Genomic DNA, 13308 nt, shown 5'->3' with positions numbered 1-13308 from the left:
GAATGGATTACGTGATATTATTGAGGATTTAAAATAAGAAGACGACACGGTTGGTGTGATTTCGATCGGATTGCTGTTTCCTGGATTCTTGGTGTCGTTGCTAGATCTGGCTGCAAAAGAGGAATATTCTTTTGGTTTTCGCTTTATTGGTCTTGAGGATATATTTTAGCTTCTACATTTGGAATTGGACTGAATTACTTTCATCGGAAATCTGGATTTGGATTTTGGAATTTGGCTTTGCATTTGAACTGGACTTGGATTAAATAATGCTGGTTTGAACTATACAAAATTGGATTAATTTCACCTCGGGAACTATTTTGCACTTCGGAGCTTAGAAAATAACTACCAAAGAGGACTTCAATCAACTTTAACTCATCAAGGAACTTTATATTTGACTAAAAAATATAAGTATATTAATCTATCTTATTGTATTCTTTTTATTCTTTGTTTTTCTTCTTTGAGGTCTATTCCTTTTCCCCCTTTCCTTTTTTCCCTCTGCTTCTCTTTTTTTTCCTTTAAGATATAGGGAATATTAATATTACAATTATATAGGATTTTTAAATAGAATTAACTGATATAATGAATTGCTAAATCATCCCTGTCTCCCTTTCCCTCCCTTGTTGTGATGTGTTTACTTTTTTCTCCTTGCTTATTTTTTTCTTATTCAAACTTAAAACAACAATAATAATTCTTACTAGGTTATAAAGTGTTAATGAAAAGGAATATTTGTATAAACAAATAATTATTGGATTTAGAAAATTCTCTTTCTCTCTTGTCCTTTTCTTTTCCTCATTTAGATATCTTTCTTTTTCTTTCTTTACTTCTATGTGATATATGGTGATTTCAATATTGCAAATTTTATATTAAGAAATAATTTTATTTTCTTTTATGAAATTAATGAATTAATATTGCTACTCTAAAACAGATTGAAAGGTATTTTTTTTAAAAAGAAAAAAAATAAGTTTCTTTATATGATTTTTTAGCATTGATAAGTCATAAAGAGTATTAAGTGGATAATTGTCAAATATATTTCACCAGATTTTTTTTCTATTATAATTCTGACAATTTAGATATAGTATCTAATATGTGTTATTGAGAAATTATAGTAATTTTTTTACAGAATATAAGTAGTAAATATAAGTTACAAAGTAGGAGTGCTTTGAGGTTTATTGGAGTTTTCTCCCTCTTTTAAAAAGAAAAAGAAAGAAAGAAAAGAGGTTAATTATAGTCAGTAAAAAATAAAATATTAGAAGGACAAGGGGAACCTATACAGGAGTATTTTTTAAGAATAAATTAGGATCTCCAGTACATCTACATATACAAAGACTATTAAAAAACAAGCTTTAACTGCATCACCTCAAGTATCACCTCAACCATCTCCTGTACATCAAAGTCTTTCTGCAACCATGTCAGCGGAAAAAAAAGAGAAAGAAAAAGCACAAGCGCAACCTACTCTTCAAACAATACAAGAGACATTGAATGCAATGAAAGACTTTATGTTAAAATCCCAAGACGATGCAAATCAACAACGTGAAGGTCTAAAGGCTGAAATGGGGGAATTAAGAGCTGACACAGAGATGAAGGAGAAGATGAAAGAAATACAAGAGACTTTGAAAGAAAGTGAACAAAGAATAAAGGCAGTAGAAGAAAAAACGGAAAAAGTCGAACGGAGAATGGATTACTTTGAAGATAGATCTGACTCCCGAAATAGAAGATATGACGAATCAGTTACACATCTTGAAGTTCAACGTGGATCCTATGGTTTGAGATTCCAGAACATAATAGAAGAAAAAGATGAAGATTTACAAACAAAAATGGCAGAAATAATTGGAGGAATCCTTCAAGTGGATCCATCGGAACTAACAAAAGAAATTGATGAAGTCTTTCGTATACAAACTAGCTACGTACGCAGACATAACTTACCAAGAGAAGTCCATATTAAATTTGTCAGGAGAACTACAAGAGATAATATTTTGAAATGGACAAGAAGTCAAAAACTACAAGATAAAGGAAGAGAGATCACAATATTGAAACAAGTTCCAAGAAGAGTAAGAGAAAGCAGAAGGGATTATTACTTTTTGACCAAAATTCTGATCAAAGAAAATATAACCTTTCGCTGGCTTATTCCAGAAGGACTTTCATTATACTGGAATTCACAAAGAGTTAAGATTGACAATATTGAAGAGGCACGAGAGTTTTATGAAACTAGTGGAATACATAAGTTTGAACAACCAATGAAAGAACTGCTAGAAAGAAAGGAAGATGAGACAGGTGACATTGCTCAGGGGAGGGAAGAGGAATCAGGTGCAAGAAGAAAACAACCTCAGCGCGAATCGAAAGATCTCAAGAAATATTACAAATAAATATGTCGAAAGACTTTAAAATCTTTTCCGTTAATGTTAATGGACTGAATGAACTGAGAAAAAGGAAACAAATATTTGCCAAACTTTAAAAAAAGAAGCACAGATAGTAATATTACAAGAGGTTCATATTAAAAAGGCAAATTGGAAATTATTATTGAATCCAAAAATTGGAAATATGTACGCCGCATTGGCAGACCAAAGAAAAAGAGGGATAGCTATGTATATTGAAAACTCCATAAACTCCAAACAATTATAAGAACCTGGTCATGGAACGAATTAAGTTCTTAAGTAGAGGTACCACTGCATTCTAATATAATTATATTATATTCTAAGAGACCCTATATAATTACAGACAGCTAGCTGTCCAGTCTCTTTAAAACCTCCATCGATGGAGAATCCACAACTTTGGAAGGCAAACCTTTCCACTGGTTAATTGTCCTCCCGTTAGGAAGTTTCCCCTTAATTCCAGGTTGCATCTCCTTTGGTTAGTTTCCATCCTTTGTTTCTTGTCCTGCTGTCTGGTGCTTTGGAAAATAAGTTGATTCCCTCAAGCTGTGGACTTGTGAGTCCTCCATTGCTGGAGGTTTTCAAAAATAGACCGGACAGCCTTTGGATTGGGATGGTACATGGTCTCCTGCCTTGAGCAGGGGTTGGACTAGAAGACCTCCAAGGTCCCTTCCAGCCCTATAATTCTATAGTCTAACGTCATATAAGTTAGGACTCCTTTGTTTGTAACAGCCGTGACATAAGCTGGCAAATCTGGATGCATTTTGCCTCCCTGTCTTTATCTTCATGTCAGATGTTAATCTGAAATGTTTTCTTCTCAGCTAAAAATGTAACCATTTTTCCTTGCTGTTCTTCTAGGCCTTTTCCTTCTGCCCTTACATTTTCAGCTATGTTAGCTTTAGTCAAAACTAACCTGTGGTTAAAATAATGTTTCCAGAAACAGTTATACAATTTTTAAAAATACAGTGGTACCTCATGATACGAACCCCTCGTCTTATGAACAACTTGAGATACGAACCTGGGGTTCAGAAAATTTTTGCCTCTTCTTACAAACTTTTTTCTTCTTATGAACCCGCCGTCGCCGAGAAGCTCCGCCGCCCAGCTGTCGCTTTTGGAAACAGCCGGGGGGCTTCCCCGCGTCCTCCTGAACCCGAACGCCAAACCCGAACTTCCGGGTTCAGCATTCGGGAGGCCTCCGAGAAGCCCCCCAGCTGTTTTAAAAGGGGACAGCCGGGCGGCGGGGCTTCTCAGCGGCCTCCCGAATGCCGAACCCGGAAGTTCGGCAAAAGTTCGGGTTCAGGAGGCTGCTGGGAATCCCCGCCGCCCGGCTGTCACCTTTTAAAACAGCCGGGGGGCTTCTCGGAAGCCTCCTGAACGCCGAACCCGGAAGTTTGGGTTTGCCGTTCGGGAGGCCTCCGAGAAGCCCCCCGGCTGTTTTAAATGGTGACAGCCTGGCGGCAGGGCTTCCCAGTGGCCTCCCGAATGCCGAACCCGGAAGTTCAGCAAAAGTTCGGGTTCGGGAGGCCGCTGGGAAGCCCCGCCGCCCGGCTGTCACCTTTTAAAACAGCCGGGGGGCTTCCCAGCAGCCTCCTGAACCCGAACACCAAACCCGAACTTCTGGGTTCGGCGTTCGGGAGGCCTCCGAGAAGCCCCCCGGCTGTTTTAAAAGGTGACAGCCGGGCGGCGGGGCTTCCCAGCGGCCTCCCGAATCCAAACTTTTGCCGAACTTCCGTCCCATATCAATCTTGCATTGCAGAATGTTGTGAAATATGGTTAACCAATCTTTGATTAGCTAGTCTCTGGCTCTGTTAAGAAATAGGAAACCGTGATACAGATAAGGATTGACTTAAAGTGCCAAAAAACACTAAATACCCCGTTTATACTGAGTGGCATGAAATAGATGTGAAATCAGAAGAAGTTATTAAGAATGTTCAAAGAGTTTTCATGTATTTAAAAAAACAAGAGCATAAATCCAATAAATTGGATTTTCTTGGTATTTGCTACTGTTATTTTCCTTCAAAGCATTTTGCTTCTCCAAAGTCTTGGGCTGTAGGGGGAAAAAAGATGGTGGGAGATTTTTGTACATTTATACTCTCAAACTTGCAAGATTTTTTTGATGTAGCCATACAGTTAATTGAAAGCACATCCGGTATATGTTTCCTGTCTGGTTTTCCTGGAAAGGAGGACATTGGATGACTCCAAGGCATAATTAACTCTCTCTCTCTCTCTCTCTCCCTTCTTCCCTATCTTTCTCTCTCTCTTTCTCTCTCTCTCTCCCTCCCTCCTTCCCTCCCTCTCTTTCTCTCCCCCCATTGGCTTGTTTCACAAGATTGCAGTTTTAGGGGGGGGGAGGAAACAGAGGAGGGAGAGAACTGGGAAAGCCAGAAGTAGCAAGAACTGTTTGTTTGTTCAGACTGCACACTGCCCAATTCCCAAGGGACTTTGGGTGGCTCACAACCAAGGAATAAAACATGCAATGCAACATTAAAACCCCAACGCAATTTAAAACCAACAATTAAGATAGTTAAAAACCCTGCATATCGTTAGTGGCAGGATCCAGAGGGTAGACCATCCACTCCACGGCCAGGCCTTCTTTGCAGCCTTCCAGAAGGCCAGTAGAGTGGGAGGACATCTGGGGTCTGTATTAAGCAGCGTGGGTGGTCCTTCCGCAGAGGACAGTGAAATTCAATTTTTTCCCCTTCCGGTTGTGTGGCTGTGGCTTGGTGGGTGTGGCAAGGGAAGGATGTTGCAAAATCCCCATTCCCATCCCACTTTGGGGCCAGCCAGAGAGGGTATTTGCTACTACTACATCAAATTTCCACTACCAGTTCTACAGAACCTGCTGGATTTCACCCCTCTCCCAGAGATGCTTTTTTCCAATAGCAGTAGCACTTAAACTTATATACTGCTTTTACACCTCTCTCTAAGCAGTTTACAGAATCTCAGTCTCTTGCCCCCAACAATCTGGTTCCTCATTTTTCCCACCTTGGAAGGATGGAAGGCTGAGGCAATCTTGAGCCGGTCAGGATCAAGCTCCTGACAGTTGGCAGAATTAGCCTGCAATTTTGCATTGTAACCACTGCGCTACCAGGAAGAATGAGAAAGGGAATTTAGGGAAGGAACCACTGTGAAGTGGATGGATGGATGGATGGATGGAGGGAGGGAGGGAGGGAGGGAGGGAAGGAAGGAAGGAAGGAAGGAAGGAAGAGCAATCGCACTTTTGCAGCCCTCTCTAAGTGGTTTATAGAGAGCCTCTTGCCCACAAGAATCTGCGTCCTCATTTTACCGACCTTGGAAAGATGGAAGACTGGGTCAACCTTTATTTGCCTATTTATTTATTAGAGTTGAAAGGGACCTTACAGGTCATCAGGTTCAATCCCCTGCTCAAGCAGAAAACCCAACACCTCCCCAGCCAGATGGCAGTCAGTCTCCTCTTGAAAACTTCCAGAGTTGGGGCATTCACAACCTCCGCTGGCAGGCCATTCCACAGGTTGATCGCTGTTGCTTATCTCCAGGTTGAATCTCTCCTTGGTCAGCTTCCAACAGTTGTTCCTAGTCCAGCCCTCTGGTGCCCTGGAAAATAGTGTGACCCCCTCCTCTCCGTGGCAACCCCTTAAGTACCTGTATACAGTTATCATGTCCCCAAGCCCAATTCCATCAACCTCTCTTCGTATGCCCTGGTCTCTAGTCCCCTTACCATTTTAGTTGCTCTTTTTTGCACCTTTCCAGAGTCTCTATGTCTCTTTTAAAGTGTGGTGATCAGAACCGGATGCAATACTCCAGGTGCGGTCTGACCTGGGCATTATAGAGTTGTATTATTACCTCTCTAGTCTTGGAGTGTATCCCCCTGTTCATGCAGTTTAGGATTATGTTAAAGAGTACTGGGCCTAGGACTGATCCCTGTGGTACCCCGCTGCCTACCTGTTTCCATGTGGACTTAGTCCCATTGAGGGCTACTCGCTGGGTGCGATTGGTCAGCCAGTTTTCAATCCATCTTGTGTTACTGTCGATCCCGCTCTTCTTTACTATGGAGAGTAGTAGGTTGTGGTCCACCTTGTCAAATGCTTTGCTAAAGTCTAAGTATATTAAGTCCACTACGTTTCTCTGGTCAATTGATTTGGTCACAGTGTCGAAGAATGAAATGAGATTGGTTTGGCATGATTTGTTTCTGACGAATCCATGTTGGCTGATGGTTATTACATTGTTCGACTCAAGGTGGTGACAGATGTGTTTTTTGATTATCTTTTCTAATATTTTCCCAGGAATAGACGTTAGGCTCATCGGTCTGTAGTTGCCTGGGTCTGTTTTTTTGCCTTTTTTGTAAATAGGGACCACATCAGCTTGTTTCCAATCATCTGGTAGGTCTCCTGTGAACCAATATTTTTCAAAGATGTGGTACAGAGGTTCAGTGATGACTAGTGTTGGGTGAACCGAACTTGCCCAGTTCAGGTTCGTACCAAACTTTGCGGTGTTCGGCATGCCGAACCTAAACCCGAACTTTTATAAAAGTTCGGGTTCGGTATTCGTGCTGAACACCGCGAAGCGCGGCCGCCCAGCTGTCATCTGCTGAGAAGACAAGGAGGAGCCGGGCGCCGGTGGCAGCGGAGGAAGGCGGATAACGAGGAGCTGTCTGCTGGTTGGGAGGCTGGGAGGGAGGCGCAAAAGTAGGCAGGGAATCCCACGATGGGATTCTGGGGGTGGAGCTTTGATGTCACAGATACTTCTTCCTGGTGCGTGGCTTTATTTTGGCTGGCCAGGAAGAAGTATACATGACGTCAAAACTCCGCCCCCGGAATCCCATCATGGGATTCCCCAGCTCCTCTTGCTTGCGGCTCCGCTGCGGCATCCTTTTTCGTAAAAATAAAAATATTTTTATGAAAAAGGATGCCGCCACTGCGCTGCAAGCAAAGGGAGGTCCTTTCACGAAAAAATAAAAATATCTATTTTTACGAAAAAGGACGACGATGTACCACAACCAAAGGGAGGTCCCTTCACGTAAAAAGAATATTTATTTTTATGAAAAAGGACGCCGCAGCCGCACCACAAGCAAAAGGAGCTGGGGAATCCCACGATGGGATTCTGGGGGCGGAGCTTTGATGTCACGGATACTTCTTCCTGGCTGGCCGAAATAAAGCCACATGCCAGGAAGAAGTATCCGTGATGTCAAAGCTCCGCCCCCGGAATCCCTTCGTGGGACTCCCCACGATCCTTTTGTTTGCAGTGTCCTTTTCCGGGAGGGTGAGAAGCGCGAGCCGAGCACTGGCTTTGGGGCGGCCGGCCAGGAGCGAGCGCACAGAGGAAGCTCCGCCCAAGCAAGACCCTGCGCTGACCAGTGTGGCGGCGGCGTAGCATGCCTCGTCCTTTCAAGTGGGGCCGCGCGTCCCAGGGCATGCACGCCCGAGCGCCAGGAAGCCCCTGCGGGTCAATGCAAAGCTGCTGCTACCGCTCGCTCAAGCAGCATAAACATGGCAACTTGCCTGCATGAGGGGCCCACGAACCAACTCGAGCTGCTCATCCATGCCGGTAAGCGGTAACATGAGCCGGCGGGCTTCCCCCCCCCGGTGTGGAGGGTGGCCTAAAAAATATAAAAAAAGAAAGAAGCAGCGAAGGGTGGGCCGATGTGGGAGAAGGAGGTTGTGCATGCTGCTCACGGGCTCTCCTCGGGGGCGGCACTAGAGTAATGGAGGGAGGACGGAATCCTCCCTGTCGTAAAAGCTTCGCTCCTGGAATCCCATCGTGGGATTCCCCACCTCCTTTTAAAATTTTATTTTTACGGAAAAGGACCCCACAGCAGCGCTGTAAGCAAAAGGAGGTGGGGAATCCCACGATGGGATTCCGGGGGCGGGGCTTTGACGTCATGGAGAAGTGTTCGGGTTTGGCGAACTTACCCGAACTCCGTGGCCATGACATCAGCAAGCTCCTTTAGGACTCTGGGGTGCAGTCCATCTGGTCCTGGTGATTTGTACTCATTGAGTTCTAATAGGTGGTCTCTTACTGTATTTTTATTAAAGTTCCAGTTTTGATCTCTGCTGCTGTGATAAAAAAACTCGTTGTTTTGTTGTTTCTTTGCTAGTGAAAACAGATGCGAAAAAAGTGTTGAGCAGTTCTGCTTTCTCTTTATTGTCTGTTACTTCTTTGTCGTCTCCTCTTTTTAGTGGACTGACTGCTTCCTTGATTTTTTTTGGGGGGGGGGATTGTTTATGTGTTGGAAGAAGCTTTTTTTATTATCTTGGACTTTTGTTGCTAGGCTTAGTTCGTACTGGGCTTTTGCTGTCCTGGTTTTTTCTTTGCAGATTCTGGCTGTTTGTTGGTAATCTGCCTTGGTTATGTGCCCTTCTTTCCATTTTTTGTACCTGTCTTTTTTCATTCAGTTTGTTTGTTAGATCTTTGTGTAGCCAAGCTGGTTTCTTTTTGGATTTTGTATGTTTCTTTTTCATCGGGATAGCATTGTTTTGGACTTTTGTGATCGTGGTTTTTAAGATTTCCCAAGTTTCTTGCGTGGTTTTGCCTTTCAGGGCTGTTGTCCAAGGGATCACTCTCAAGCTTTTTCTGAGTTTATTGAAGTCTGCTTTTTTAAAATCTGGGATTTTGGTGTTGTTAGGTCCAGTTGGTTGTGTTGCTATTATATTGAATTTGAGGATGTCGTGGTCACTTTCACCCAGCACTCTATCTGTTTCGACCCCTACTATCACTTCTTCTCTGTTTGTGAGAATTAGGTCCAGTGTGGCTTCCCCTCTAGTTCCCTCCTCTACTTTTTGGACTATGAAGTTGTCTGCAAGGCATGTCAGAAATTTGTTTGATTCTTTCGCTTGGTGCGGAATTATTTTTCCAATTTATGTCCAGGTAATTAAAGTCTCCCATTATTACTGTGTTGTTTTTCTTGCATATATGTGTCAGTTGGTTGTTAAACCAACTGACACACATATGTGCCTTGAGCCTGGTGAGATTCAAATTGCCAAATTGCAGGCAGCCGGCTGTCAGCAGAAGTAGCCCTGCAGTTCTTCACTCTAACCACTGCGTCACTTCAGCTCTTCTGTTGCCACTATGCTGAGGATAGTGGCTTGTTGGGAATGATAGACATTAAGAGTCCCCTTTGGGGCAGAGATTTCCTGTTCCCTTACAGAGAAAATCTGGTAGGAGTTGGAAAGGACTTGATGATCCATAATCACTCAATCATTCCTTCTTCTGACCCATTTCTTGATTTTTCTAACATTACCGCTGATTCTCACAACATCACTTTGATTCCTAATAGAGAGTAAAGAAGGTGGTCTTTTATTAAAAATGGACAAGATCTATTGCTTGGGAAGTGAAACATTCTACTTATGAAATAGACAACATTCGGAAGCAGCTCCCTAATTCACAAAATTATAAGAAGGGTTAGGGTTAGAGACAATATACCATATTTTTCGGAGTGTTAGATACACTAATAAGACGCACCTTAGTTTTGGGGGAGGAAAATAGTGGGGGGAAAGCCTAACAAGTATTCATCTGCCCAGTCTTTAGTCTGGTCAGCTTCTGCACATTTGCTGATTATGAGCCCACATGTTTGCTTTTTATCCCCTGGTTAGGGATAAAAAACACTTTCTAAAACACTTCACTTTTCCCTTCAGGGAGAAACAAAGAAAATCAAAGGCAAAGGGAAGATTGCTTCACTAGCAAAGCTGGAAGATTGCTTCACTGTTAACACGTGGTTAGGGCTGAAAAAAGGTTCTGCTGATTGTCAGGGGGAGCAACAAGGAAAGAAGGAGGCAAAGGGAAGATCGCTTAGCTAGCAAAGCACAGAAGATCATGTTAGCACCTCTTTAGGTCTAAAAGAAGCTTAATAAGAACTACATTTGGAGTATAAGACACACCCAAATTCCCAGCCTCTTTTGGGGGTTAGGTGGTTAGGGCTGAAAAAAGGTTCTGCTGATTGTCAGGGGGAGCAACAAGGAAAGAAGGAGGCAAAGGGAAGATCGCTTAGCTAGCAAAGCACAGAAGATCATGTTAGCACCTCTTTAGGTCTAAAAGAAGCTTAATAAGAACTACATTTGGAGTATAAGACACACCCAAATTCCCAGCCTCTTTTGGGGGGGGAGGTGCGTCTTACACTCTGAAAAATACGGTAATCAAATTTCCAAGATTTAGTTATTATAGCCAGTCATAATAGCTATTTTCATTTTTCCGGTCTACCTCTTGGAGCTGACAACAGTATATCCCTAAGCAGGATCTCAATGCAAAAACAGTTCACCTAGAAATCAGATTATTTGATTTTATTTTTTTTCCCCAGCACTTCCGGCCAGCTGGAGGCTCCATCCTGCATAACCCCGGGGCTATGTTGTAAGTACCACTGCACCTTCTGGAGGGCTTGCCTTGCAGGTAGAAAGCAAATGTTTTCTCTCTGCGTAGCATCACTACACAAAGCCGAAGCCTCTTTCTCTCCTTTCGCAGCGAGTACAACAACCAAAGATACGAAGTCAGCCACGTGCACAAGGTGGAGTGCGTGGTGCCCTGGCTGAACGATGCCCTCGTTTTCTTCACCGTCTCCCTGCAGCTTTGCCAGCAGCTCAAGGATAAGGTGAGGTGAATGAGAAGACACAGGAAACAGAGTTGGGAGGGACCTTGTAGATCATCCAGTTCAGTGATGGCGAACCTTTCTGTCCTCGGGGGCCAAAAGAGTGTGCACGAACGCTATCGTGCATACACGACTGCCTGCACCCGTAATCCAATGCCTGCAGAGGGTGAAAACAGCTTCTCCCACCCCCTGGAGGCCCTCGGGAGGCAGGAAACGGACTGTTTCCCAACTTCTGGTGGGTCCTGTAGGCTTGTGTTTCACCCTCCCCAGGCTCCAAAGGCTTCTCTGGAGTTGGAGGAGGGTAAAAACCTCCTCCCCCATCCCCTTGGAGGCTCTCTGGAAGCTGAAAATGCCTTCCCAGAGCCTCTGAGCGAGCCAAAAATCTGCTGGGCAGTACACACATGCACATTGGAACTGAGTGAGGGCAATGGTTCGTGTGCTAGCAGATTATGGCTCCGCATGCCATCTTTGGCACTTGTGCCATAGGTTTGCCATCATTGATCCTATAGTCCAACCCCTATCTGAGCGGGAGACTCTACACCGGTGATGGCAAACCTTTTTTGGTTCACGTGCCAAAAGGGTGTGCATGGCAGTGCTAGCAAGCGCGCACGTGCTCACAAACATTCCCTTCTCCTCCCACACATGCACACAATCCCCCCCCCCCCCGATTCCCCACATGTGCACAGGCCTCACCAAAGCCTGGGATGGTGAAAAAATGGGCAACTTGGAAGTTTGGAAAAACGCCTGTTGTTCTGTGTTTTGCACTCCAGAGGGTTCAAGGGAAGCTGACATAGTGCAGTGTCTCACATGCCTTCCGATATGGCACACACGCCATAGGTTCACCATCACGGCCCTTCCCCATTTCTGACAGATGGCAGTCCAGTCTCTATTGATCTCCTATTTGTGTTCTTCTTTTCCCCAGATTGCTGTGTTTTCCGGCTACTGGAACTACCGGCCCTACTGATGTTCCCGCTGAGAGTGGTCCAGTCAGTTTCAGCCACTCTCTTCCTGTGAAGGTCTCTTTTTATCTGCAAAGAACATCCAGATTCTGCCATTCCATGAGTAGTCGCTGATGGGCAGGAGGCAATGCCCGCCATCGGCATCTTTGTATTCAGAATGTCATTATTTATTAGCACTTTAGAAGTAACATTTGTTTCTTTCCATGGGCATCAAAGTTAGGCTGAGCCAATAAACACTGGTCAGACTGCGCCCCCATTGGAGGGGTGGGGGACATGGTACAAACAAGAATGGGGATGAAGAACAGCCTTTGCTGACCCTGCTTTGGGCTCAGCTCTCAGAAAGACCAACTATGGGGCGGGTCCAGCAGTGAAATCTACTTACCTTCTGCTGGTTCGATTTGCACATGCTTTTTCACTTTCTGCACATGCTTTGAGCATGCACAGAGGGTTAAAAAATGGCGGGCAGGTGGGTGGAGCCTTGTGCTGCCACTGCTACCAGTTACCCAAAGCACCAGCGGCCACTGCTACCAATATAGCCAAACTGGACAAAATTGGTAGCATTTCACCCTTGTATGGGTCACACTTTGTTCCTTTTTTGGTGAACCCTTCTTACATTTTGGGGTCTTGTTCACCCTCCTGCTGGCCCTTCTCTAGCCTTTTGCACCATCGTGACAGTTCACTTCCATAATATCATCTTTGAAAAGCATTAGGGGAGAGCTGGTTTTTGGTGGTTGGTCACCCCCTTATTTTTAAAAAAAGCAGATAGACACTGCTGCTTCATCGGGTCTTCCAGAGAATCTTTGCTGGCCACCAAACAGAAAAGATCAAAGTGGCCTTGGTAACAAAGTTAGTTGCTGCTACACATACGTGAATCCTAGTCCGTGCTCCTCATACTGTGTGTGGAATAAACCCCCCTAATTATTGTCGTTCGTGGCTTGGTGTTTCTGGAGGAGAACTTTTGACACAGGATTTTGGCAGGAGGGGAGCGAGGTGATGGGCCATGCATGAGAGATGGATGGATTGAATGAATTTCCGTTTGTTCCAGAATGGCTACATTCAGTCTGGTCCAGACTGTTCTGGCCCAGGCTTTCCCAAACCACAAAGCAGATTCCTCGCCCCGATAAAACCTCTTTTATTTAGGTTGAAGGGAAAGTTCCGGAAAACAATATTTAATGAGCTTTCACAACTACAGAGCTTCATCAGGCTTGGAGAGTTGCCAGGCTGATATCTTTTACACACCACACGAAAAGTCAGGAACCGATCTTCACCCTCATGAATTGATTGATTGATTGATTGTTAGAGTTGAAAGGGACCATGAAGTTCAACCCCCTGCCCAAGCAGGAACCCTATAGGACACCAGTCAAGTGGCAGTTCAATCTTCTCTTAAAAATGTCCAGAGTGTTGGAGTTCACAACATCCACTGGTA

At 44.2% G+C, this 13308-nt stretch overlaps 1 protein-coding gene across 1 annotated transcript in view; it reads left to right on the top strand.

Moving 5' to 3' along the window:
• Window positions 1-12808, top strand: part of ROGDI (rogdi atypical leucine zipper) — a 59527-nt gene extending 46719 nt beyond the window's left edge. The window contains exons 9-11 of the mRNA XM_070760730.1: window positions 10639-10688; window positions 10800-10926; window positions 11846-12808. Coding sequence (XP_070616831.1) covers window positions 10639-10688; window positions 10800-10926; window positions 11846-11887 — 219 coding nt within the window. The 3' untranslated portion in view covers window positions 11888-12808. The remainder of the gene's footprint in view (window positions 1-10638; window positions 10689-10799; window positions 10927-11845) is intronic.
• Window positions 12809-13308: the final 500 nt, after the last annotated feature.

Source organism: Erythrolamprus reginae, chromosome 9, assembly GCF_031021105.1.
Source record: "Erythrolamprus reginae isolate rEryReg1 chromosome 9, rEryReg1.hap1, whole genome shotgun sequence".
NCBI classification, from domain to species: Eukaryota; Metazoa; Chordata; class Lepidosauria; order Squamata; family Dipsadidae; genus Erythrolamprus; species Erythrolamprus reginae.
This window is presented reverse-complemented; position numbering and strand designations above follow the sequence as displayed.